This window comes from Dermochelys coriacea, chromosome 21 (genome assembly GCF_009764565.3).
Source record: "Dermochelys coriacea isolate rDerCor1 chromosome 21, rDerCor1.pri.v4, whole genome shotgun sequence".
NCBI lineage: Eukaryota > Metazoa > Chordata > Testudines > Dermochelyidae > Dermochelys > Dermochelys coriacea.
In genome coordinates, this window is record NC_050088.1 from 15,740,943 (window position 1) to 15,768,023 (window position 27,081).

A 27,081-nucleotide genomic window follows, 5' to 3' on the forward strand; every position below is an offset into this window, starting at 1 on the left:
GTATGTAATGGTCAGTGGGTCAGAGAAGTGCCCAGTGCACAGAGAGAGTACCCCGGATTGGGGACACCCGAGCCCCTGTCCTAGGTGACCACAGCAGGGTTGGGGGTCGAGCCCCCCAGGAATCCTGGCCCCAGCCTTGTCGGGGTTACGAGGACTCTGCCAGACAGGAGAGTGGAAGGGGAGTCCTCGAGGGCAGGGAGGCCTCCGGGTAAAGGAAGTGGGAGCGAGGACTCGGATCCTTTCGCTAGCCCCCTTCACCAGGGTCGTGCAGAAGCCAGGAAAGTTCCCCACAATAACGGGACTATTCCCCTGCTTACACTTGCATTTAAAAAAAACAAGTGAGTTTCCCATTGTGGTGGTTGTGAAGAAAAATTGGATATGTGACCTGAGTGGGACCACACCCTAAAGGATCAGATACCAGAAGGCAAAGAAAAAGAGCCCCAAAGATATGTTAAAATCTCATGATTTTTAAACCTATCTTGTGATTTTTGATGGCTTGGGCTGGCAATAATGAGAAAGCTCAGAGGCAGCCAGAAAAGCAAAGAAAACACTCACTAGAACTTTTTTATCTGCTTTTCACTGGTTAGTTCCAGTGGGGGGGTTGATGTAGCCACCAAGCCAACAAGGAAGTGAGGCCTTAGAGAGGCAAAGAGCTACTGAAAGATTAATTCAGGGATCACAAAAGGAGGCAGGGGCTGTATCTGTTAAATGATCAGCAGGGAGATAGTTTGCAACACTGACGTTCAAAACGTCGTCGGTAAGTTTCAGAGTTGAAAGCCACAGTGATGCACAAAGACAAATTACAAATTGTTTTAGCACCAGTAGAACTACAGTGATATAAAGCCAGTGTGAGAGACACCAGAAACAGGCCTGGGGTTCCTTGCAGATGTGGGCAGACATCACTGCATCAGTGCCATGACTGAGTTTTCTCTGCAGAATCTTTGGACCTGAGTCTCCTCTCATGCTGGTGTAGACCAGGAGTAACTAGTGGCTCAGTCCCACTCCTGGGGTCATAGGAACAGCACCTAATTCTGTCCTACCCCGGCAGGAAGCTCCTTCCCCAGGTGCTGTCCCTGGACCCCTGAATTCTGCCCCCTATGCTCCAAAACGAGCTCCCTATGCTGGGGTGTACAACCCCCACTCCGGTACTGAGAGAGTTAAGGGGAGCTGGAGAGCTCAGTTAGGGCATCTGGAGGCGCAGAGAAGGGGTGTGGGCTCAGTGAAGGACAAGACCCAGCTCGGGGGACTGGGGACTCAGCAAGGCTTGCAGAGTGGAGTGTGTTGGAGTGGTTGGCCTGGAGAAGGGCAGGGAGCCAGCCCCATGGGTTTGCATTCCAGGGTGGGAATGGGCTGGGGGCAGCCTCCAGGGAGAAGCCCTGGGAGTGGCTACTCCAATGGTGAGAGGAGGCCAGGAGGAGCAGAAAAGGGTGGATTGCTCACTAGCATTGGAGTGGACGCTGACTGCCTGCGCTAGGATGTTGAGACCCCAGAAGGGGTGGGGCACTCATGTGAGCTACAGCATCAAGCGGCTGCAGACTGCTGGAGTCTAGAGGGAAGAGGGGCTGCCATGCTAGGTCTCACCACAAGGAGGCACCCTAGGACAATGGGGTTCGTGTTCTGGACTAAGGATAGAGGCAGATCTGACTGAGCCTGGCTCGGCCCAGGAAAGGGCATAGGCTGGATCCTCAGCTGGCGAAAACTGCTGTTGCTCCATTTGCTCCAATGGCCCCTTTACCTCAGCTGAGCATCTGGGCCCAGGCCTGGTTTGGAAGCCCTGCGAACACAGGGTGGGGAGGCTCTCGCTGGGGCCTTCTGGGATTCTGTCTAAAGAAAACATGGATAAACTTTTGCTCTCTGCCTCCCCCGTCCCCTTCCTCTGCCCTGCGGGAACCTTTCCCAGAGTCAGCTGCCCGTCTGTAAAACTCTCACCCACGCAGACAGCTGCGCCCCAGCATGGAGCCGCTGTGGGTTTAACCCTTTCTGGGATAGGATGGAAGGAAGGAAGGAAAAACCACATGGACAAATAAGGAACAAGGCTTTATTTTAAGGGACATTCCAGGGACACACCATTTCCCTTGGCATAGCATGTATTTTTCTCTCAAATGTACACTTCTCCTGCTCTCAAGTATACTGTACAATGATCATAAGCCTCAACTGAATGTTTAAAGTGGTACTGATCAGTTGCATCTTAAATCCAGGGCTGGTGGTCACCTTATGGCACAAATCAATGACATACGGGACTTCACTTACAACAAGGCCCAGGTGGTCACGCTATCCCTGGGTGCTGCTGGCTGCAGAGGGAGGATCTGGATGGGGGAGGTTGGTCCCTTCTCTGTTCCAGGGATCTGCTGCACCCAGGCTGTGCTCCAGGGTCCTGAGCTAGTAGAATGCCAGAGATGGGGTGAGGGGCTCAGTGCACTGGAGCTTTGGCTGGAGTTCAGAGCTGATGCTGGTCTGGATCAGGGACATGGTGTGCAGAGCTCAGGCTGAGAATAAATTGCCTGAACAAATGTCCCGGCAGTGCCTGCTGCTGCTTCCCTTGCCCAGGGCGTGGGCTCTCAGCAGCTGTATTCAGACAGGAAGTTTGGTTTTCCTTTGGCAGGGAGGGGAAATCTCCCCTGTTAACCCCTTACAAGCCTTTGCTCCTGCTGCAGCCTGCTCTGTGCGTATCTGCAAGCTCAGGTGGGGCCTGCTTTTCTGGAGCTGCCCAGGGTATGACAGTAACCCAGAGGGGGTACATTCCCTTCCCCCTCCTCCCCGCTCCCCCTGGGATTTGGCTGGTCAGGAGCCTGGTGAGGGGCTATGGTGGAGTCTCTGACCTGGAGGCTGCTGGCTCAGATCAAGGTTGTGCTGGTTGGGAGAGTCCTAGTAGGTGCTTGTGGAAAGGCAGCTTTGGAGCAGGACTTTTGTCTAAGTCCCATGGACGAGTGTCCACACTGATTTCCCTCCCCCCGGCCCATGCTGGCAGGCACAGCAGAGAGACCAAGGATTGAATGGGTCATGGATACCATGCCCCCCAGCTCCTGGGCCATGCGCAGGAGGGATCACGGGGACCTGAGCTGGCTCAAGTTGCCCCTGTTCTGTAGCTAAGCAGCACCCAGCCCTGTGTCTCTGGCGCCTCTTGCCAGCGCTGAAGTGACCCTCAGAGATGGAAAGATGGTGGCTGGGTGGCGTTCAAAGGGGAGGCCCTGAATCTGTCTCCCACTGGGCCTTGCAAGGCGCTGCCCGTGGCACAGGGGCCATAGTCCCCCGCCCTTCCTGCACACGCAGCATCTCCCCAGCAAAAATCTCTGCTACCTGGAGAAGACATTTCCTACCAACAGCAGAAAATGGATACCAGCATGGAAAGCTACACAGGCCCTCAGCTGGGCAGTGCCTGGAGACAATCTCAGCTCACGCAACTTGGCAAGTTATTCCTGTTCCTGCCCTCTGCAGGGGGTGGGCTCCAGCTGTGAGGGGCACTCAGTGGCATGGTGTGCCCCTTCCATCCCTGTGGAACCCAGGCCAGAATTTAGGGACACCTGATGCGGTGCCTGGGAGAGAACCACTGGGCCTGTCTGTGTCCAGCTGCCTCAGTCACGAATCCCCTCCTCCCCTCCGTGCACAGTGAAGTCTTGCCCATGCACGCTGTGCAAGGGAGAGGGCAGCAGGGCCAATCCTTGGTGGGGCGGCAAAGTCCTGCTGCCAGGATTGGGGTGATAGTCTAATGCCTCTGACATTTGGTAGGTATGGGCCACTTGCTTTGCTGCAGCACTTTAGCCTCGAGATGACTAAGGAGTCAGTGTGTTAACTTCTCTGGCAACAGCCTCTGATCTCGGGAATGAGTTGGAAGGTGCTCTCTGGTGGCCGATGGAAAACCTGCATGCTTTAAGGAAGGGCTTCATCTTTTATTTGCAAAGCAGCCAAAATTGTGGCAAAAGCACGGGCCTACTCCTCAAAGCCCTCACACTGGGCACCAGAACTGGGGGGGTGGAGGGGGGAGAGAGAGATTGGGGCAGGGAGGGAGGAGGAAACTCAAAATTATCTGGGGAAACCTTCCTGGCAGTGTGATCTCTGCTGTAGGCCATGGGATTGTCTCCCAAGGGAAGGGCTAGAAGACACCCCAAAGATTGGGACTTTTAAAAGGAGACTGGACAAAACATGCAGTAAGGCTCAGCCCTGCATTGGCTTTTTCTCCTGGAACTTCCATAATTCCATCCCACTATTCTGGGTGTACAAGTTCTGGATGGTACTAAAGACTTGGTACCTGGATCCCTTTGCACTGGGCTTGTGAATTAGTGCGCTGCCCTGATGTGCAACTCCTACTGGACCAATAGTGTAGATCCTGCTGGTAGTACAGCTGTTTGCAGGTGCCCTTGTGTTTAGCTGAACCCTTGTTCTCAGAGATTGAATGCATCCCCGCTATATTGTGAGCCTGCGTTCTAACACTGCTGTCTGGCTGTGTGGATCCCAGTGTGCTTGGACTGCAAATGTTTGGCATGCACACGCAACTATATTTATCTCATTGTGCTGGTAGTGCTAGTTCCCTGGTATAATGATGACATTATGCTAGGAATATGAATCCTGAAAATAGTGCCCGGGTATGATGGCCACTGCGGGTTGTTCATGTGAATCCTGCATTTTTGTACGCAGTGTTGTAACCCTGTTGGTCTAAGGATATTAGACAGGCAAGGTGGGGGTGGTGAGATCTTTTATTGGACCAGCTTCTGTTGGTGAGTGAGACGCCCTGGAGCTTTCACAGAGATCTCCTTCCGGAGGAAGAGCTCTGTGTAAGCTCAAAAGCTCAATAAAAGTTATTACCTCCCCCACCTTGCCTCTCTAATGTGAATCCTGGCATTATGGCCCTGTTGGCTGCATCCTAATCTACAGAGAGCATGATCTTGGCCACTAGATGCTAGTAGCCTGCTGTTTAGATCTTACTCCATTCTGAGCCCGGGAGTTTTAATTTTGGCATGTGTATCCTGATGCCAATCCATGAAGACAGTGGAGTTTGGCACTAGGCTGAACACAGTGCTGGCCTTATGGGTGGGCGCTGTGGTCAAGAGGCAAGGAGCTGGGTATGGGGTGCAAGACCATGGAAGGGAGCTTGGGGAAGGGGGGGAAGGCAATGGTGGTCAGAGGAGCCAAAATACAAGTTGTTCCAGGGCACCATTTTCCCTAAGGCTGGCCCTGATCCTAAATAATTGTGTAATTGCATGACCATATCCCACCTGTGTGATCATATCTCTCGTAAATGTATTCCATGACAGGAAAAGTAAAGCAACCCCAATGCAGGCTACACGAGTGATTTTTTTGATTCAATGTACACATTTACAATTTGGTTTTGAGTATACCTAAAATAATGAATTAACGGGGAGAAGAAGCTGTTGGACCACCTGTTAAGCAGCAAAAGCTGACACAGTCAAAACTGAATTTTGGTATGTTATGATCTTGGCAACACAAGCTCTGATGTGAGCTGCTCAACATTAACCACATATTCAGCGGGTGACAATGCAACTGATCAGTCCACCCTAACAAGGCCAACATCAACTCCACGAGATTTTCAGAGTGCACCTAACAAGAGAGCAGGATAGAATGTATTGAAGTGTGCTGTGTTATTGCCGACTTCGGTAAGGGCACTCAACTGATAGTCCCTAAAAAGATACTGTTAGAGAATACGGGAAAGGAGAAAAGGATTGAGAAAGTAATTTTAATTTTCTGGGGTACAAAAACCGAGAGTGGCTTGTGTTGTGCAAAATTCAAATGAGAGCTTATAGCGTAGTTTGTCATTTTGCAGTAACAATACCTCTTGTTACATTCCCTAAGTGTGGAGATGACGGATATGTGAAAGCTGGCATACCTACCTGGAAAAACTGTCCTGTTTAGTTTGATTTGCACGAAAAATTGCATTTTCACAGGGAGTGTTTGTTAAATGCAGTGCTTACTTGAAACAAGTACCTTTGCATGTCCAGCTTGTTCATCAAAACACTGCTGATCAGTAAAAAAAAAAAGTGATACCTTTTAGAACAATTGCGCTGTTTACAATGTCTTGTAAGGCAGGGTATCGCTGTTAGAGATCACCCTGATGAAGAAAGTAACTTCTGAAAGTTTGTCGAGCTACTTTCGCAAAATAATCCCAAATTACAAACCTTTATGAAGAATGGGAAGTATGCATCACATAATATTATCAATGAACTAATCAAGGAAATGTACTGAGTGTCTCAACAATCTTGTATCACAGATTAAGACTGCAGAAATCTACTCAATTATAATTGATGAAACATGAGATGTAGCTGGATATGACCAGTTATCTTTTTCAGTATGGTGGGTGTCACAGGATTATGTTGCGCATGAAGACTTTATTGGAATATATGACTGCCCAAAAACAGATGCAGAATCAATCTTCTTGACAATAAAGGATATATTAGTATATTGTGGATTGGATATGGATTGCATGAAAGGACAAATTTATGATGGTGCATCAGTCCTCCAGGGCCAAATGTTGGGCGTAGCTAAACATATCAAAGATGTTAATCCAAAAGCTATTTCAGTTCATTGTATGAACCACAGTTTGAATCTTACTCTGCATGAAGCTGGTAGCAAGTGTGCCGTGATTCAAAGTGCTTTGAGCTTGCTTCATGATCTTCATGAAATTATTAATTCATCACCAAAAAGTCTTGCCCTTTTTCAGAATATCTAAGCGTCCTTCTCTTCCCAGTCTGATGGTTTTCATTCGCTGAAGCCTCTCTGTCCCACTTGCTGGACAGCAAGAAGTTAGACAATAAAAACAGTATTGAATGGTTATGAAGCTATTTATGACACTTTAGAGGAGCTAATTGCCGCTGGGGGTAACACAGAAACTGCACAGAAAGCACCTGGACTTCAAGCTCTAATGACACACTTTGGTCTGTTTCTTGGTCTCAGAGTATCTTTCAAGATTTTCTCAGCCGCTGAAGAAGACATCACATCAGAGACTATTAATTTTACGGTTGCAATGCTGCACATTCATCTGACCAGAACGAGAGGGTCAGAAGAATTTCACGCACTCTTTGAGGATGCACAGCAAACTGGAAGTGGACTAATAAAGGTACCTGCCATTCCCTGGAGATGAAGAGCACCACATTGCTATGATGGTGGAATAGAACCTCATCAGTGAACAACTCTTAAGGACTACTTTAGAAGGCAGTTTTTTGAATTGATTAGCTTGCTCAGCACGCTAATTAACAGGAGGTTTGACCAGCACACTTTATTTCTTACGAGCATCAAAAAAATGCTCATCATTGGTATCAGTGGTCAGCCATGTAATCAAATACCACTAAAGGCTGTGGATACATACTCTGGTGACCTTGCCTTTGACAGACATTTAATACAGTTTTCAATGCTGCCAGATCTTTTGAAAACTCACAATAAATAATCAACGTGCATCAGAAAGCTGACAAAAATTGGCCCCATAATAGAAATCTTGACTAAAGACCAAAGATGCGCTCTCTGTTTTCACAAGTCAATAACCTTTTATGGATGTACCTTACTGTCCCAGTGTCTACTGCTACTGCTGGGTGCAGCTTTTCGTGCCTCCGATACCTACGATCATCCATGACTGAAAAGCGTCTAAACCATCTGCTCTTCCTCCACATTCATAAAAGTCTGATGGATTCTATGGACCTCAAAAATGTTTTATACAACTTTTGTTTTGCCAGTAACAGACCTAATCAGTGTTTTGGAAATGTGAAAATCTAATGAAAATGATTCAATGAATAAAAAATAAAATTTCACAAAGTTTACATTTTTTGCTTAAGAGAGATCATATTGCTTCTATCTGCTACAGCCTGTTAATGGTGTTTGTTAGGTTTTCTAAATATATATATATTTTTATTTTAGGTTTTTATAAAACATTAGAAAAAATAATTTTATTGGTAGCTGTCAGATGGGGACACGTTTACCTCCTTTCAAACTTCTTTGTTGTTTATTTTGCTGATGCCTTTTTCCAAGGAGATTTACAATTTAGGGTTACAATTGGTAAAATATGCATTATATATAAACAAGGACAATTCGATTGCAATGTTACAGAATGGCAAGTTACAGGCCAATCATAATAGTGCAGTATTAATAGTGGAGCATACGCAGTAAAATGATAAATGCACGTGAAGGACAATATGTGAAGAGCAAAAATAAAATGCAGTTCTGAAGTTTAGAACTAAAGTCATCTTTTTTTTTTTTTCATTTGTTCGTGCTATAATGATACCTTACATAGTCATAGTATAATGTCAGGTTTCAGAGTAGCAGCCGTGTTAGTCTGTATTTGCAAAAATAAAAGGAGTACTTGTAGCACCTTAGAGCCTAACAAATTTATTTGAGCATAAGCTTTCGTGAGCTACAGCTCGCGAAAGCTTATGCTCAAATAAATTTGTTAGGCTCTAAGGTGCTACAAGTACTCCTTTTATTTTTATAGTATAATGTGGCTACATTGTGTATTCTGTTTTATTTAGGGATATTTAATTTGTATTTTCATTCCTCCGCCACTTTGGCCTTGCCCCCCCACCCCCTTTTATAAAGGTTCCGATGCCAGCTGTTGTCCCCTTTTCTTACTCCCACCCCGAGATTACTTTCAGAGCACCCAAGAGCCAAAATTAGCCAGTGACAAAATAGAGCTGCAATTCCCTCCTCCCCTCCCACCCTCCCTCCCATCTGCGTGCTGACCCAGCCAGCAGAAGGAGAATCAGGAGCCAGACAAAAGGACTTGCTCTTCTTAGAGACATCATTTGTTCCAATCTCAGATTTCCTCTGTTGAGTTCCAGGACAGGGAGTGAAGGCCGGGGAAGAGAAGGAGTGATAAAAACAGCACCTAGTGGGAAGGCTTTTTTCATAGAATAACAAAGGTGCATGAGCATCGTTATGGCCCATGTTACATATGGAGACACTGAGGCACAAGAAGGGGAAGTGATTTGCACCAGGTCACACAGGGAGCCAGTGGCGGAGCAGGAGAATGAACCCAGGAGTCCTGACTCCTAGTCCCTTATTGGAACCACTAGTCTCTGAATGTGCCGTACTCCCAAAGCATCGCATCTGTCACAGAGCCCATCCTGACAAAGAATGTAGCAACAGCAGTGTTCTCAGAGCCCGCAGCAAAAAACACAACAGAGAGAGCCCTACAGTAGCTAAAACAACGAGGGGTCCTTGTGGCACCTTAGAGCCTAACACATTTATTTGGGCATAAGCTTTCGTGGGTTTTAACCCACTTCATCAGATGCATGGAGTGGAAAATACAGTAAGCAGGTATAAATACACAGCACATGAAAAGATGGGTGTTGCCTTACCAAGTGGGGGTCAGTGGTAATGAGGCCAATTCAGTTATCGTGGATGTGGCCCATTCTCAACTGTTGAGAAGAAGGTGTGAGTATCAACAGAGGGAAAATTATGTTTTGTAGTGACCCAGCCACTCCCAGTCTTTATTCAGGCCTAATTTGATGGTGTCAAATTGGCAAATTAATTCCAGTTCTGCAGTTTCATGTTGGAGCCTGTTTCTGAAGTTTTTTTGTTGAAGAATTGCCACTTTTAAGTCTGTTATTGAGTGTCCAGGGAGACTGAAGTGCTCTCCTACTGGTTTTTGAAAGCTTATGCCCAAATAAATTTGGTAGTCTCTAAGGGGCCACAAAGACTCCTCGTTGTTTTTGCTGATACAGACTAACATGGCTACCACTCTGAAACCTAGAGTAGCTACTATCCTAGGGCATAGGGCCCTGGGATGTAGGGAACAGGCTCCATCTCTGATCTACAGCAGGCTCTCTGGATCTCGCCCATGCCAGGTAATTCCCCTACCCACAAGGTTATTAGCTATCCCCAGGTGGGGCACTCAGAACAGAAGTTCCATCAGAGACCTAAGAAACTTTCCCAACACCAGCTTTGTCAAAATCGCCACATTTGTGTGATGTTTCAGGGTTGAGGAAGTGGGATTTTCCAGCACAAAAACGTCTCCTTGAAAAATTCCCGACCAGCACCAGTACTAAGCATCAGAGCAGGGCTGGGCTTCTTTTCTGAGCAAAGGCAAAGTGGTACCTGGGGGCAGGCATGTGTTGTGTTAACTGTACATTTGTCAGCGGCTCACGCTGCAGGAGAGGACGGGGTGAGGATTCCAGGAAGCAGCTCAGAGGAGATCCCATACACGCGAGCTCTGTCACACTAGTAGTAAGGAAGGGATCTACTCAGCTAACGCCTAGTGATCCACCAACACATAGGGAAATGCTATGCAAGCTGGGGCTGCCCTGCAGCATAACTGGGTGTGAGTTCTTTGCAGAAAACCAAGGTCCCAGCTGGTCCCTGGCTGTGCCCACCCCCATCTGGCTTTTTTCCTTACACCTCACTGCCTTTAACTGGAATCCCTCCTCACACCACTCTGCTGTGCCGTAAATTGAGCTCCACTTTGGCTGCTGACTCCCCACCCCAGAGGTGGCTGCATCATGGTCCTGTATGTACATATTGCTGGGAAAGGCTGTGGGTGGAAAGGCATTGTGTCAGTCTCAGATTACTCATGATGCACAAGGCAAAGTGCTGCTGTACTGACACCTGAAGCCCCAGGAGATGAGGATGAGGGTTTTACTTTCTCCTAAGGCTAAATTCCTCAAGCCATACGGGAATGCTCAGAGCCCAGCGGGAAGAGGTCAGGTCTGATTACAGCCCCACTGTGGGAACACATGTGTAAGGCTATTTGAAACATGCAAATTGGGGGTGATTACAGCATTTCCCGGGCAATGATTAGCTCCAGCCTGTGGCCACTGAGCCGACATGGCCATTCCCACAGGGAATGCGGTGTAATCCGCCAGCCCCTGCCTCCAAGGCACATAGTGGAAGTTGATTCTAATCACAGGAAGTCAATAACAGCCCCTTAATTCACAGACACACACAGCCCTTGCCCCCACTGGGCCCTGTCTGACAGGGTGGTGAGATGTGGTGCAACTCTAGCCGCCTCCAGCCCTTTTGGGAGGAAAAGAGCATATTACAGGCCCCAAGAATGCCCCATACCATCTCTTAAGGCCTAATCCAGAGCGCATTGAAGTCAGTGAGAGCATTTCCACAGACTTCAATGGGCTTTGGGCTCTCTAGGGCAGGGACTGTGAGTCTCTCTGCACCTGTACAGCACCTGGCACAATGGGAGCCTGGAGCCTCTGGGTGCAGCCGTCATATTGTAAGGGGTTACCCCTCCCCTGACACTGGGGTGGGTGTGGTTTCAGAGAGAGGCTAGAGGCACAATCTGCAATAGCCAATGGAAGTCCTCTCAGAAGCACAGGGCCATATGATTTGCTGTTTCCCGGGATCCAGGCAGCGCCTGTACATGCGCAGTTACACCTGTTTTCGTACCAATGATGATTGGTCCAAGAGTTGCTTTGGGAAGAATGTTCTTGGGTATCTTCCGCTTTGTCCACATCTCGTTTATCCAATCAGAGGGCAGGAATGATACCCTCACCCTGAGGTGACCAGTCAGGATGGAGTCATAGCAGTCTGGCTCAGTGGCCAAAGAAAGGGATAACAAATATTATCAGCAACAAACCACTCACCCAGCTCTTTCACTCAGCTAGTGTAGCGAGTGCCTCCTGGCTTTGAAGGGTGACCTACCCTCATTTCTGACCTGTTAGGACAGGCACACCTGTCTGGATGGGAGCTTGGTTCGTATTCCTCTCTAGAGAGATAGCAATGTCAGGTCATTACCAGACAGAGGAAACCACAGCTGTAGATCGGTGCCAGGCCCCTGGTGCTGCTCCGAATTAAAAGTCTTGCACAGCTGGACAGACACTGAAGATGGTGCTAGAGAAATTTAATAACCATCTACAGAATCCCACTGCAGGGACAGAATTTGCTATTGGTGGGTGCCTATCCTCCATGGACTCTGGAGGTTTGCAGGGCCATTTCTATAGAGCCTGGTTGAACTTCTTTTTCCAGCCTTAGTTCCTCCTGTATGGTGTCAGCTCTTGGCATCCTTCTTCTCCATTCCAATCTGTCTTGAAGCAGTTCCTCGGCTACTCTGCAGGTAACCAAATCCTTTGGTATGACACCCCTCCCCTCCATCTAGTGTTGGGTCTTCCCTCCCACACTTCTCTTACCCTCCACTTCCAAGTTTAGCACCCGGTTTCCTGTATATTCTTTCTTCTTGGACCACATCCATCAGTCTGCGCAGCAGCACTCAGATGAGGGCGCTACATGTTGCTGATTGAACTTCTGTAGGACCCAGTTGGTTTCATCCCTGATTAATTCACAGCTGGTCTCCAGGAGGCTTGAGACTGTGTAAAACATGGATGGTGTGTCCCCTCCTGAGCCAGGTTTCCCCACCACCACCTCAGGCTGGGAGGTGGGAGTCCACCTCCAGATTCTGGCAGTGCCCCCTCCCCCAGAGCTCATCCAGAATATCAGAGAGACAGCAGAGTCAGGTCCTACCCCTGAATGCTTGAAAGGGGGAATCGAGACTCCCCCAGGCCTCTGTGCCACATGGGAACTTTGAGCACAATGTGATCTCAGCCCTGCATTTGTTTGGCCACTGAGAGGCCAGAGCCACACCTATCCCTTGGTGCCTGTCCCTACCCAGCATATCCATCCCATCCCACCCACACAAGGTGTTAGGATCCATCAGTGCAAAGCCCCCCTTTTCCATCCCCACCCCTGCTGACAAACAGATAAACCCCACCTCATCTGTGTGCCATCCCACTTGCTGTCCCCTCCCCTCTCTTTCCCTCCCAGCCCTTCCCCTGATGGGTTGAGCAGGGGAGCCCACAGATTAGCAGGAGGGTGGGTAATTTTCCAGCCTGAGACCTTTTAGGGCAGAAATCGTTGTCTCTCTGGGGGACAGACCCACGTCCCTACAGCCAAGCAAGAACCAGTGCAATCACGGAGAATCAGATCCAGCCCTTCTTGGGCATCACCACTGGGTGGGGAACCTCAGATCTCAACCGAGCTCAGCCTGGCTCTCCTGAGACTCCCTGCACTGAGGATGTGCTGAAATCCTCCCCTCACTGCTCTTGCCATGATGCTGCTCCACCAGTGCCATGGAGAATCCCACCAAGCTGCCAGCAATGGGAGTGCTGTGGACAGTCCCCAGTTTTATAATCCCCCTGCTCCAAATGGCCACTGGTCACTCTCTGCATGAGTACTCCCTCCACCACTAGCATTTCCGGACTTCTGGGTGAGACCAACCAGGCGCTTACTTGTCCTGGGGCTGGTCTTTGGACACCTGCCCAGCACTTGGCCTGGTGTCGCCACCAAAGCACTAGATGCTGAGCACACCAATGGATGGGGCTTTCAAGGGCTCCTGAAGGAGTCAGGCACCCAAATGCCCAGTGAAATTCGACTAGCACCCAACTATCCCCGAGGCTGCTCGGATAGTCCCAGCCTGACACAGAGCAGACATGAGGCAGTGACTTAGCGGTGTCAGATTGGCTCTCCCATTTCCAGACCTCAGAGCCAACAAAGGGCTCGTTTAACCGTCCCCACTGACCTTTACAAAGGTACCTCGGCTTCCCAAAGTGCCGGGACAGACTTAGAAACAACAGCTGAGCTTTTGTTATCTGTAAAGATAGCCTCTTGGAGGGCATGCCTCCAATATGTCCATCCTCCCCACCCCCAGGGCCCTGCTATTTTCACAACCAGCTCCGAAATGTCAAGGGAGATTAGACAACACTCTCAGATGCCCCCCTTGTGTTAGAGGAGGCTCCTAGGTGAAGGTATCTCTCCAAAGAGGCAGAACGTGGGGTCCAGGCTCTCAGCCTGTTCACCGAGGGGTTCAGAGAACCAGGCGGCTGATTCATCTCCCACAGATAAGCAGCACAAAATCTACAGGAGAGAGATTGGGAGGAGAGACAGGGTGGGGCAAAGGGACCCAAATTTTTGGGTGATCATCCGAGCTCTATTCCTGAGGTAGAGACAGGCCCAGACCAAATCCCCATAGCCAAACAGCCCAAAGCATTGGGGTTTTCTGAGTCCAGACTGAGATCTGGATCTCAGTTTAACAGCTTTCATACATTCCAAGGTCAGAAGCACATTATGGGGTATGTCAACATCTCATTTGTCCAATCAGAGAGCAGAAGTGAGGTGACCAATCAGGATGGACTCTTGGTACATTTGGCACAATGGTTAATTATTTAATTTGTTAAAAATGTACACTTTATTTCCAGCCTGAATTTGTCTAGCTTCAACTTCCAGCCATTGATAATGTTAGACTTTTCTCTGCTAGACTGAAGAGCCCATTATTAAATATTTGATCCCCATGTAGGTGCTTGTAGACTGTCATCAAGTGACCCCTTAACCTTCTGTTTGTTAAACTAAATAGATTGAGCTCCTTGACTCTTTATCACTCTAAGGCAGGTTTTCTAATCCTTTAATCATTCTTGCAGCTCTTCTCTGAACCTGCTCCAATTTATCTACATCCTTCTTGAATTGTGGGCACCAGAACTTGACACAGGATCCCAGCAGCAGTTGCACCAATGCCAAATACAGAGAGAAAATAACCTCTCTCCTCCTACTTGAGATTTCCCTGTTTATTCCCTGATCATCCCAGCAATGCTCATGAGCTAGAGAGCCCAGAGAACTGGGGTTCTCCAAGTCCAGATTGAGATCTGGATCTGAGTTTTACAGCTTCAACCTACCTGTTCTTCTTCTAGACCTTAGTATACTGACCTAATCCATCTAGATCTCAGTATATGGGTCTAGCTAATGTAAATCATTTCTAAGGGGCAAGAGTTTAGTTCCCAGGTAAGCACCAGAATAAGATTTGCTGAAGTACTGAGTACCCAATGTGCCAAACGTGGATAATCTGGACACTTATTTAGGCACCTAAATGGAAGCTGAATGCTTTGGAAAACCTGGTGCTATATTGCCTGGGCTAAAGAAGGCAGGATACTGGGCTAGATGGATCGATTAATCCATTCCAGCCTGGCAAATCCTCTGAGTATGAGTAGGGAGTGTGGTGAAAATAGGTGACAAGGCCCATAACTGGGTTACTCTTATTCCTGTCTGGGGTGAGTGGGTCAACATTGCTGACACAACCCTGAGCCTCCCTCTTGCTCTTAACACCAGCGTCTGAGACCGTGCATCACAGACACCATCTTTCTGACTGAGCAGGGTGCCCCACCATGCAGCCCCATCACTGTCCAGTCATAGGATGAGTGTGCTGCCTCTACCAGTCCATTCCCTGCTCTGTGCCTCAGTTTCCCCAACTTTGTAAAATGGGGATTGTGATACCGCCCCTCCTTTGTAAAGCGCTCCAAAGTCCAGGAATGACAAGCTGAGCTCTGTTATTGTTATTATGGCAAGGAGTCTGGCCTTTTTCACATCCATCTCCCTTCTGCTGCAGATCAAAGCACATGCCCCTGCTTCGAGTCAGAGAAGTTAAGGGAGACAGGGAACCTGCCCACCACCCACAGAGTCATCTGTAAGAAGAGCCTGGTGAGGAATTTCGGATTGTGCCAGCAAATACAGCAATGACAGGACTGGGATCGGATCTTAAGAGAAATCCCATAATATTAATGATCCATGATCCATAACAGGCATGGTTTGTATTGTGTCCCTCCAACATCCCCTCTGATCAGAGACTGTGATTAAGACACAGTCCAGACCAGGTCTTTTTGCCTTATAAAGGTTTAACTGGGCCTGTTTTAAAGCACCCTGCTCCATAGCCACACGCAAGGGCTGGAATGGGGGCTAAGCAATTTTGTTGCACTGGGCCAAACTCTTTATGGAGGAGCATTTGATAGGGGGCAACCAGGCAGCCCACAGTGCCTTGCTGTGCTTCCATGGTGCATAGAGGCCCCTCACAAACTGGGTGGGAAAGGGTTTTGTTCTTTGGTGTTGGATCCCGCGTTTCGCAAGAGAACGCTGACAAGATCTTTGCCGTGTTCTTGGGAGCCTGGAGCCAGAGCTGCAGCACAGAGCCTTCTGCAGGGGGCAGCAGACAGCCACAACTCCCTCCAGGGAGCACTGAGATGGTTTCCACACGTGGGGGTAGGGATTGAGTGAGGGCTCCCCACGATTGTTCTGCAGAGGGACCAAGAACTGAGCCGGCTGCAGCCAGGGACTGCCCCTGCATGAGCCCTGCAGAGCAGAGAGGCTCTTGGTATGGCCCCATGCAAAGGCAGAGCACAGCACCCATAAGGGAGCCCACAGCCTACTCTAGCTGCCTTAAGCATTGAGCGTTCCTTTCTATTTGGAGGGACGGCTGCAGCCCATGTGTGTGGCTTGTGTGATATCACAAGTCACATCCTCCAGCCATCTCCTCAGGGCCCTTCAGCAAAGGTGGGCATGGAGACATTGGCGGGGGAAGGGTGGTGGTGTCTCATGGGAAAGCTGAAACACGGCAACAACACACACAACTGTTCTTGGTGGTGGCAGATGACAGAACAAGAAGCAATGGTCTCAAGTTGCAGTGGGGGAGGTCCAAGTTGGATAGTAGGAAACACTATTTCACTAGGAGGGTAGTGAAGCACTGGAATGAGTTCCCTAGGGAGGTGGTGGAATCTCCATCCTTAGAGGTTTTTAAGGCCCAGCTTGACAAAGCCCTGCCTGGGATGATTTAGTTGGTGTTGGTCCTGCTTTGAGCAGGGCGTTGGACTAGATGACCTCCTGAGGTCTCTTCCAACCCTAATCTTCCATCATTCTATGATTCTATTCTATGAACTGGGAACCAGAATGTCTGTGCCGAGCAGCCAGCCAGGGAAGGGCAAAATAAATGGGTTTCCTTTGCAGATCATCTGCCTGGGGGCTTTTCATTTGCCGCCAACCCCCAGGACAGCGGGATGGTCCTTTGACAAGGTGCCATTCGTTATGTTCACCTCAGTGGAAGAGACAAGCTCTTGGCCATTTCGGCTTCCAGAACAATTGACCAGAATGGTGCAGATGGTCGGCTCCAGGATGGATGTATTAGGATGGAAGGCCAATGAATTATGGAGCACATCTCTCAAGGAACGCTGCTGCATGGCTGGTGATCAAGTGGGTGCTAACAGCTTTGGAGGCATGATCAAGTCACCGATGATAGACTGGACATCCAGCCAGACCACCTAGGACCTAGCTAGAGATCAACCCAGGTGGTGCTTGCTCTGCAAGGAGGCTTCGTCCTTTTTGGATTTGCTGCGATGATGATGTCCTGGCCTTAGTGATCCAAAGTCTGCATAAAGAAACCCTAGACAGCAAATCTCTGTTTATCTCTCCACCCTCCTAGATCTTAGCCCACCATCAGCCATCTAGCTATCTGTCTCATTTCCAGAGTGCCTGTCTCCATCGTATTTACATGCAACAGACAATTTAGATCACTACTATTATGTCATTAGCAACCAGATCCTGCTCCTCTCACCCTGGGTTCTGCTTTTCATCCCTGTCAGGTTCGTGACAGCTCTGCTTGCGAGTGCACGTGTGGGTTGGTCGTTCTCACTGGCTTGGGTGGAAGGCTCTGGAAACACCCAGATCTGGCCCTGGGCTCTAACGACAAACAGGCTTGGTGCGTGTTCCACAGTTAGGCTCACAAGCTGTGTCCTAGGCTTTGGGGCTGGGAATTTCCAAAGAAGCCCATTGCTATTCCTTCTGCCCCTTGGGAAATCCCAGCCTTAATTTACCTCCCCCTCAGGCTTCTGGGAGGGTTCAAGATGGGGACACTGTCTTGGATGGATCTTATTTAATCCTTTTATTACTGACCTTGGCACAAAAAGTGGGAGTGTGCTAATAAAGTTTGCAGATGATACAAAACTGGGAGGTATTGCCAATTCGGAGAAGGATCGGGATATTATACAGGAGGATCTGGATGACCTTGTAAACTGGAGTAATAGTAATAGGATGAAATTTAATAGTGAGAAGTGTAAGGTTATGCATTTAGGGATTAATAACAAGAATTTTAGTTATAAATTGGGGACGGATCAATTAGAAGTAACAGAAGAGGAGAAGGACCTTGGAGTATTGGTTGATCATAGGATGACTATGAGCTGCCAATGTGATATGGCTGTGAAAAAAGCTAATGCGGTTTTGGGATGCATCAGGAGAGGCATTTCCAGTAGGGATAAGGAAGTTTTAGTACCATTATACTAGGCACTGGTGAGACCTCACCTAGAATACTGTGTGCAGTTCTGGTCTCCCATGTTTAAAAAGGATGAATTCAAACTGGAGCAGGTACAGAGAAGGGCTACTAGGATGATCCGAGGAATGGAAAACTTGTCTTATGAAAGGAGACTTAAGGAGCTTGGCTTGTTTAGCCTAACTAAAAGAAGGTTGAGGGGAGATATGATTGCTCTCTATAAATATATCAGAGGGATAAATACAGGAGAGGGAGAGGAATTATTTAAGCTCAGCACCAATGTGGACACAAGAACAAATGGTTATAAACTGGCCACCAGGAAGTTTAGACTTGAAATTAGACGAAGGTTTCTAACCATCAGAGGAGTGAAGTTTTGGAATAGCCTTCCAAGGGAAGCAGTGGGGGCAAAAGATCTATTTAGCTTTAAGATTCTACTGGATAAGTTTACGGAGGTGATGGTATGATGGGATAATGTGAGTTTGGTAGTTAACTGATCTTTAAATATTCAGGGTAAATAGGCCTAATCCCCTGAGATGGGATATTAGATGGATGGGATCTGAGTTACCCAGGAAAGAATTTTCTGTAGTATCTGGCTGGTGAATCTTGTCCATATGCTCAGGATTTAGCTGATTGCCATATTTGGGGTCAGGAAGGAATTTTCCTCCAGGGCAGATTGGAGAGGCCCTGGAGGTTTTTTGCCTTCCTCTGTAGCATGGGGCACGGGTCACTTGAGGGAGGCTTCTCTGCTCCTTGAAGTCTTTAAACCACGATTTGAGGACTTCAATAGCTCAGACATAGGTGAGGTTTTTCGTAGGAGTGGGTGGGTGAGATTCTGTGGTCTGCGCTGGGCAGGAGGTCAGACTGGATGATCAGAATGGTCCCTTCTGACCTTAGTATCTATGAATCTATGGGGGTGGGGAACAAAAAAGGGGAAGGGAGAAGAATGAAAAACATAAAAGAAAAATACCCAGAAAAGGGAAACAGAGACAGGGAAGGAGGAGAGGAAAATGGAGTGAGAGAGAAAGGAGAGATGGTGGCAAGTGAACAGGGGAGGGTGCCCAGAGCCACAGTGAAGGGTGGCGGGTGGGCTGCCAGTTGCCATGCCAACCCCAAAGGCTGGGAGCCACCATGCCATGGTATCAGTGACACTCTGCCTGCACTGTCTCCATCCAGCATATGGTTCTGCTAGCGCCCAGGGGGGATGAGGTCAGAGCCAAACCAAGGGCTTCATCCTGACGCTGGCAATGGTGGAATTAATCTACAGTAACCCCATTGGCTCCAGGGCCCTGTTTCCTGTGAAAGCTGGGGCAGGGTTGGTTCACTGGGGCTGCCCGGAGCCTCCCCCACCCCCTTCCCAGCCTGATGGTGGGGCTAAAGGCGGCTGGGCTGTGGAGCTCCTGCTCTGATGGGATCCACTCCTGGGGCCACCTCACTGGGAAGCACCGTGGGAGAGGAGGGAGGGACTGATGCAAAGCACGTTCGCTGAACCCGGGGAAAAGGAGAACCCCCACCCCAGCCCCTCCAGGTCCATTGCTGTGAATGTAGTACCAAGTCCCCAGCTGGCATTCACCACAGGCCAGTCGAGTTACACCAGCTGAGATCTGACCCAGGTCCTTGGGGCCTCCAGTGAGACCAAGGTGACATCAGGAATGGGATGGGCAGTGGGGAGGGGAGATGAGTTACTGAGCTGTGGGCTGGTGAATTCACCCCCTAGTCCAGTGATCTGTGCCCAGTGCAGGGAAGGGGGCGGGTTCCCTTCACTCCCAGCTGTTCCCCTTCCTCCCCTGAGGATCTGCATAGTCTGGCCAGTGCCCTGTCGTGACCATAAAAGCTGTGGGGATTAACATAGCAGGCATTGTTCTTGCTGGGCTATAGTCTGTGCATTGTTCGCTCATAAGGTCTGCCCTAAAAATACACAGGCCAACAGGTGCAGCCCTGGCCTCCCAGAGCCCCAGACCTCTTCAGAGACAGGAGCCCAGGATTTTATGAAGGGGGCAGCCGAGCCTTCACTAAGGGCTGTGCAGGCACCAGCTGCTCTTTGGTTTGTCTTCATTTTTCAGTGAATTTGATGGTAAAAAGAGTTGGGATGAGAGCTGCCGGCAGGCGCAGCAGAGTCTGCTCTGCTCTAGCCGTGAATCTCATCCCAACCCGCAGCCCCCAGCTGTCCCAGCCCTGGGCTCCCCACACAGCCCTGCCGACACCCCTCATTCCCACCCGCAGCCCCCAGCTGTCCCAGCCCTGGGCTCCCCACACAGCCCTGTTGACGCCCCTCATTCCCACCCGCAGCCCCCAGCTGTCCCAGCCCTGGGCTCCCCTACACAGCCCTGCCGACTCCCCTCATTCCCACCCGCAGCTCCCAGCTATCCCAGCCCTGGGCTCCCCACACAGCCATGCCGACACCCCTCATCCCATGTGTATGGTATGTTTCTATAGATGTATCCCTTGTGTGCGCATGTGTATATGCCAATGAGCGTGTATTGTCTGTGTGTGCAGCTATGTAAGTATACAGTCTGCATGTGTGTTTGTGTAAGTATAGTCTGCGCACCTGTAGCACTGGTGGGTTTATGAGCATGTGTCCTGGAGTCTTATAATGCTTCTGTGCCGGTGGAGATTTTCTGCCCTGCAGGAGGCGCTCCAGTGAACCACACTGTGTTCCTGTAAGTAAAAATAACCTGTTGCTGCCTGTCCAGGGGGTGTCTCAGCTGCAGGGTTCTGCAGAACCAGACGGTGAGGCTGAGAGACGTGGGCCAGATTCACCACTTGGCTGCGTCAGTTGCACATGGGTGTCATTCCATCAACGGATTGGCACAGTGGGGGAATCTGGTTCAGTGTTTGTGTGCGTGTCTATAGTGCTTATGGCATGTGTGTACCGTGTATGTTTGTGTCTCGTGGGCATGGTCATCAACTGGTGTAAATCAGTAAGAGTCAGCAGACCTGTGCCAGTTTGCGGTAGCTCAGAACCTGGCCCAATGTGTTGAGAGTTGTATATATAGTGTGTGTCCGTGTATGAGCACATGAGTGTGTATGTGTGTGTGTGTACAGTGTCAGTGAGGCGCACCTGTGTTTAATGTGAATGTGTAATGTGCATATGTGGAGGAAGTGCATGAGTGCTTATGTGTGTGTTTTTATACCATACATGTGTAACGTGTCGGTGATGTGCGTGTGTATAGTGTGCAGTGAACTACGCATATGTGTGCAGTGCGCATGTGTGTGTGGTGTGTAGCATGCACGTGTGTCTGTGGTGTGTGCGGTGTGGTGTGGGTGTGCATGAGTGTGCACTGTCCATGGGTAGCATGCATGCATGTGTGTGTGTGTGTGTGTGTGTGTGTATGCAGTGAGCATGTGCGTATAAAAGGGATATATCTGCCTGTTCTATTTTTACCGACCAGTTGCAGGCTGGCTTGGATTTAATACTCGTGTCTCTTCCCCATCCCCTTGCAGTCTGCAGCCCTCCAGCCTCCAGCCACCACCTCCCCTCTGCCTGGACTGCACTAGGTAAGACGCTACCTTGCCAGATTAGCCTGGCACATTCACCAGCCCCAGGGATTGGTTCTTTCATTGGCTTCTTTGGCAGCTGGGGCCAGGGAGGTGAGATTTTACCTGATTCTACTAGCTTTAGCCAGGCTGATTGTAATGGTAGCGAGGGTGCTGGTGGGCAAGGAGCTGGGGCCTGAACTGTGTCACCTCCTATGAAATTTTAGGTTCCATTTAGACCCCAAGATGGTAGGTACCCTAGAAATGACTATAGATTAGTTCTCTCTCTCTCCAGCTCTCTCTCTGTCTATCTAATCGGAGACTAGGGTGTTGGGAGCTACAGACTAGGCACTTCAGGCTAGGCATTTTGTTTCAACAGTATTCTATCCACTCTTGGGGAATCTGTGTTGGTGAAAAGCAAACCAGCTTCTGCCCCTCCTGCCAAACCTGGTGCTCACTGCTCTAGCTCACAGGTGCCATGGGATCAAGGTGGGGGGTAATGTTCCTTAGCCCCTGAATGACATTGGAGCCTGAGCCCCATGGACTTTCAATGAGACCCCCTCATGTCCAAGTCACTTTTGACAATGGGAATGTTGCTCCAGGTGTAAGGCTAGGCTCTGGCTCCAGACTGGCTCTGTTGAAAGGGCTGGTTTGCTAAGGCATTGTGGGTTTTGTAACAAAATGCCACTTTAGCTGCCCCTTTGCTGTCTGGTCCCTAGGAGGCAGGTATTTCCCGCTGCCCATCTACAGGCTGATCCATTGCAGTAACTGGAAAGGCTGCGGTCAAGCTCTGTGAGCAGTAGAGGGGTTGGAAACCAGGTAATAAAACCATCTGTCTCTCTATTTATCAGTGCTGACTTGGCCAAAGCTTGTCTGCCTGTCCAGCCAGTGCATCACAGGGCAGGTTGATCTCCACCAGGCACTGGTGGTCTGCCAAGCTCTTCATTTGAAGCGTCTCTTCCAAGTGGCCCCTACTTGAAGCTGGTATTGCTACAAGATACACCTTTGAAAGGGCTATCAGTCACACTAAGCTCTGTGTGTGTGTGTGTGTGTGTGTTGTGAGAATGTTTATAGTTGTGTGCTTTGTGTTGTGCTTGTTTGGTGTCTCTGTGTGTGTGTTTCCAGCTGGGTAGGGTTAAGAGTTTTCAGTTTCCTAGACCTTTCCCAGGCTGAATTCTCCTGCAGAAACGGAATTTGAGGAGCTATTTCATTTCATGATTTCCATAGCAGCATCTGGGATACATAGGGAATCCATTCCAGTGGGCACAGAAATCCAGGCCAGAATTTACCAGGCACCAATCCTTGTATCCCCATCAGATAGGTGGAGAGTACCATAAAAATGTTGATCACCTCTGAAGCGGAACCAAACCTGGATTCCTGAGCCCACCTGAATGTGCCTTTGCAGAGCCTGCTGGCAGGCTCCTGGCTCTGGTTGCATGTTATGGCCTGTACAACTGTGGGTGCAGTTTGCATGATAAAGAACCTGATTTCTGGCTGCCAAATGTGAGGCATTAGAGATTTAGAAAAATCTGACCCTAAAAGTCGATTAACTCAAAGCCCCTGGGTCAGCACCTTCTGCAGGCTTGGGCTTCTGCCTGAATCCAGTGGATATGGGAATCTACTGGGCCTGATTCCACCTCACTCACCCTGGTGAAAATCAGGAGTAACTGCATTAAAGTCAATGACATTATACTGATGTCAAACTGGAGTGAAAGGCCCATAGGCTTTCATGATGCGGTAGGACTCTAATAAGCTGACACCTATCAATCAGTGATGAGCACAGATTTAACTCTTGTACTTTGGTTCAGAGAATGGTATGGTGAGTGATGTTTTAAAACCCCCAAGAGACTTGTCTGTCTTCTCCAGATCTTGCCCGAGGGCTGGCCAGAAGGGGCTGAGATCTGGATCTTTCGTTGTATCAAGGGAAAGCTTCTCTTCAGTGTAAAAGTTCTAAACAAAGGTGGACCTAATGCAGCCTTGCACTGAAGTCAGTGGATGTTGTGCTCACTTAAACCAGGGTTAGATCTGACCTAAAGGAGCTCACGTTTTGGATGAACAGGCAAATAATAATAACATATTTACTAGAGGATGGAAAGATTCCCATGATTACAGCTGTTATATCATTGTGTGGGTGGGGGGTTAATGCCTGAGAGTCAGGAGATCTGGACTCTATTCCTGGCTTTGCCAATGACCTGCGGTGTGACTTGGACATGTCACTTCTTTTCTCTTTCCCCTCTCCACCCCCTTTGTCTGTCTTGCCTATTTCGATGGAAAACTCTTTGGGGCAGAGACTGCCTATCCACTGTGCATGGTGCAGTTCGGTCCCTAGGTGCTGTTGCAATATTAGTAGTGACTCACTATAATGCAGCATTTAATTGATTCACAAACATTCTTCCCATCTGTTCACAAATCCGCTTCCTTTCGGTCATCACGTCCCTCCTTGTGCTTGATTTCTGGGTGAAATCCCCCCTAAACAGAGGACAATCACCAGGCCCTGTGCAGAGTGATTGGAAAAACAAAGCTGGACACTTCAAAAGGATTTCCCGGATTAGAACAAAAAAACAGAACCATTGAAAAAGTTCTCGAAACAAAAATTCCACAACGTTTTGAATGGGAACCGAAAACGCTGACATCTTCAATCGAAATGAAATGATTTGACACTTCCAAAGACAAAAATTGCTTTGTTTTAAAATATCAATTAAAAATAGGGGTTTTTGTTTCCCTCCTCTATATTGGAGAACTGAAAAAGTGTGAGGAAGATCAACATTTTGCTGCAGAAAATATGGGGGGTTTTAAATGAAAAAACTATGGGGAACTTTGATATGCTCTAGTCCTGGGGCTTAAGTGGTGCCTACCTGTGTGCACAGCATTTATGATTTTTATTTTTGGTTATTATTTGTATTACTATACTGCCATGGACCAGAACAAAACAACAGTCCCTACCCCAAGGAGCTTACAATCTAAGTATAAGACAGGAGATAATAGGTAGATATAGATGGATGTGGGCCTGGAGACAATGAGACAGTGTAGTTCAAAGCATAGGCATTGGTTTCTGCACACACCAGCCTAACTGTTGTCAAGTTTTTTGTAAGCATCACAGCAAAGGAGAGTTTTGAGGAGGCCATTTTGCTGTTGTTCTGGACGGGGTGAATTTCTCCCTTGGTAATAGTCTAGTGAGCGAGGTAGGAATTTAATGGAAGGAGCACCTTTTTCAGCAGATGTCAGAGAATATTTGTGGCAAGACAATTTCAAATTCATAATCAGGACTGTTCCTCCCTGGGAACCTGATTCAAAGGGCCAAGGCTTATACGTCCAACCCAAACAGCTGGCATTTAGAATTGGGAATATGAAAGAGTTGCAATGAAACTACCATCTCAGAATGAGCTGCAGAATAGTTCTGAATAAACAGATACGTTTGGGGGAAAGGCCGAGCTGTTTATGGATGATCTGCACTTGGGGAAAAAAGGCAGATGAGACATTAGGAACTGTTCACTCAGTTTTACCCAGCCTGCTCCTCTACAGCTCCCATTCTTTCAGTCCTGCCTTTATCCAAGAGATACTTTGCTAATGGAGCTGGTGCTGCTGTGCCCATTAATAAAAGTGCAATTGCTCTCAAAGACATGGGGAAATGCACCACCCCCCTCTTTATCAGGTGTCTGCCTGCCAGGCTGCTCAGTTTCTGGTTAGCTTCTGTGTCTCCTTTGCACTCAGACACCTCCACTGGGGCTGGGGCTCTGCAGTCTGGGAAGCAGCATGAGTGGGGGGGGGGGAGGGGGTCTCGAAAGGAGCCAGAAAAAGCACCAGGGGTGGGGGTGTCTTTTCTCCTGAGTAGTTCCTGGCAGGGGTGGGGTTGGAACCTTACACCCTCCCAGAACTGTTCGGAAAATGTGATCTTATTCGAGAGCCAGTTGTTTATCCCCACCAGCCCTTTGTTCAGTGCCTGACGGCACAGCTGATGGCCACTGTAACGATGCTGGTTTTGGTGGCACCCAACTGAGAGTGCCAATTCAGGACAAATTGCTTCAAGCAGGGCAGTTAAAACCCAAGAGCAGACTTTGGTCTCACCCCACTGGCTAACCACAAGTCACACAAGCAGTTCCCTTAGACACTCCAGTTACCAGTGTCAACACCAGTGCCACTCGTTATGCGGATACAAATGGGTTATGAAAACCAATACCCCAGTAAAAGAAAAAAGGTTCTTTCAATCCCAAAGGACCAAGCCCCAGACCCAGGTCAATATACAAATCAGATCTTACCCACAAATCACGCTGTTGCCAATCCCTTAGAATCTAAAATCTAGAAGTTTATTCATAAAAGGAAAAAGATATAGATGTAGAGCTATAATTGGTTAAATGGAATCAATTACATACAGTGATGGCAAAGTTCTTGGTTCAGGCTTGTAGCAGTGATGGAATAGACTGCAGGTTCAAATCAAGTCTCTGGAGTACATCCACAGCTGGGATGGGTCCTTGGTACAAAGCTTCAGTGTAGGCAAAGTTCCACCAGAGGTATGAAGCGGATTGAAGCCATCTCCCCGAGCAGAGCAAGATGTTTATGTGGCTGCACTGGAAGAGACTATACAAAGCCATCATGCAGTCAGGTTAAAAGGCAGGAACAGGTGCTGTCTCCACGCAGGCAGTGAGGAGGGGGTGAAGGGCAGCGGGGAGCACGGTTGCAGCCTCGCATGGGAAGCACGAGGGTCCTGTTTAGCAGGGCTAGTTCTCGGTGCTGTTCACAGTGAGGGTCTCGTCCCAATGAGAGGTTTGTGGCTGCTGAGACGCAGGCTGAGGGTCTCTCCAGTGGGGGTTTGCTGAGCAGGGAGTCCTGGTTGGGTTCTGTGAGTTATAGAATTCGAATACGACCCTGAGACCGGCTGGGGCATTGGAGATGGCAGCTCAGCTGGAAACACAGGTGGTGCCCATGAAAACAAGGTGGGCTGTCAGGAGGCACGTTACTTCAGCTTAGGGACTCTTGCATAACTGTCAGTACAACCAATTCTGATCCCACAACCCCTGCTAGCCCTGGATCCCCACTACACAGCTCTGTACATGCACCTCAGTCCTGATCTGCAGCCCCCTGCATCCCAGCCCTGGGGTTACCCCCCTGCCCAGCTCTGCCAGTGCCCATCAGTCTCTACCCACAGGCCCCTGCTAGCCCTGGGCTTTCCACATACCCAGCTCTGTCCATGTGCCTCAGTCCCTGACCTGCAGCCCTTGCTATCCCAGCCTGGGCTCCCCACACATATGCCGTAGTCCCAGCCCTGCAGCCCCCTTCTATCCCAGTCATGAGCCCAGCTCTGTCATTAGCACCAGCCCTGGCTCTTTGGTATGCACAGACTGTGACTTATACCCTGCTGTGTGGGAGTGGGTGGATGCGAGCTCACGTTTTGATTCCTTGCTATTGATCATTTTGCTTTGGGGTGATTCTAGGTGCAGAATCGGACAGCACAATGCCAGAACCGTAAGTAGTAGTACTTCCCTTTGCCTTTTGCTGAAGTCCCCTAAGCTCCAGGCTTCTCAGGAAAGCTGTGGGAGAGACCTCACTCTACTTTGATCAACAGCAGGGTTTGAATGCAAACCATTCAGCACTGAAAG

The 27,081-nt window shown here is 49.0% G+C and overlaps 1 protein-coding gene across 1 annotated transcript in view; it reads left to right on the forward strand.

Moving 5' to 3' along the window:
- The window catches only part of TNNI1 (troponin I1, slow skeletal type), a 37,145-nt gene that overhangs the window by 1,986 nt on the left and 8,078 nt on the right, over nucleotides 1-27,081 (forward strand). Inside the window, 2 exon segments of the mRNA XM_043500592.1 lie at nucleotides 21,455-21,508; nucleotides 26,917-26,951. Of these exon segments, the coding sequence (XP_043356527.1) occupies nucleotides 21,455-21,508; nucleotides 26,917-26,951 (89 nt within the window).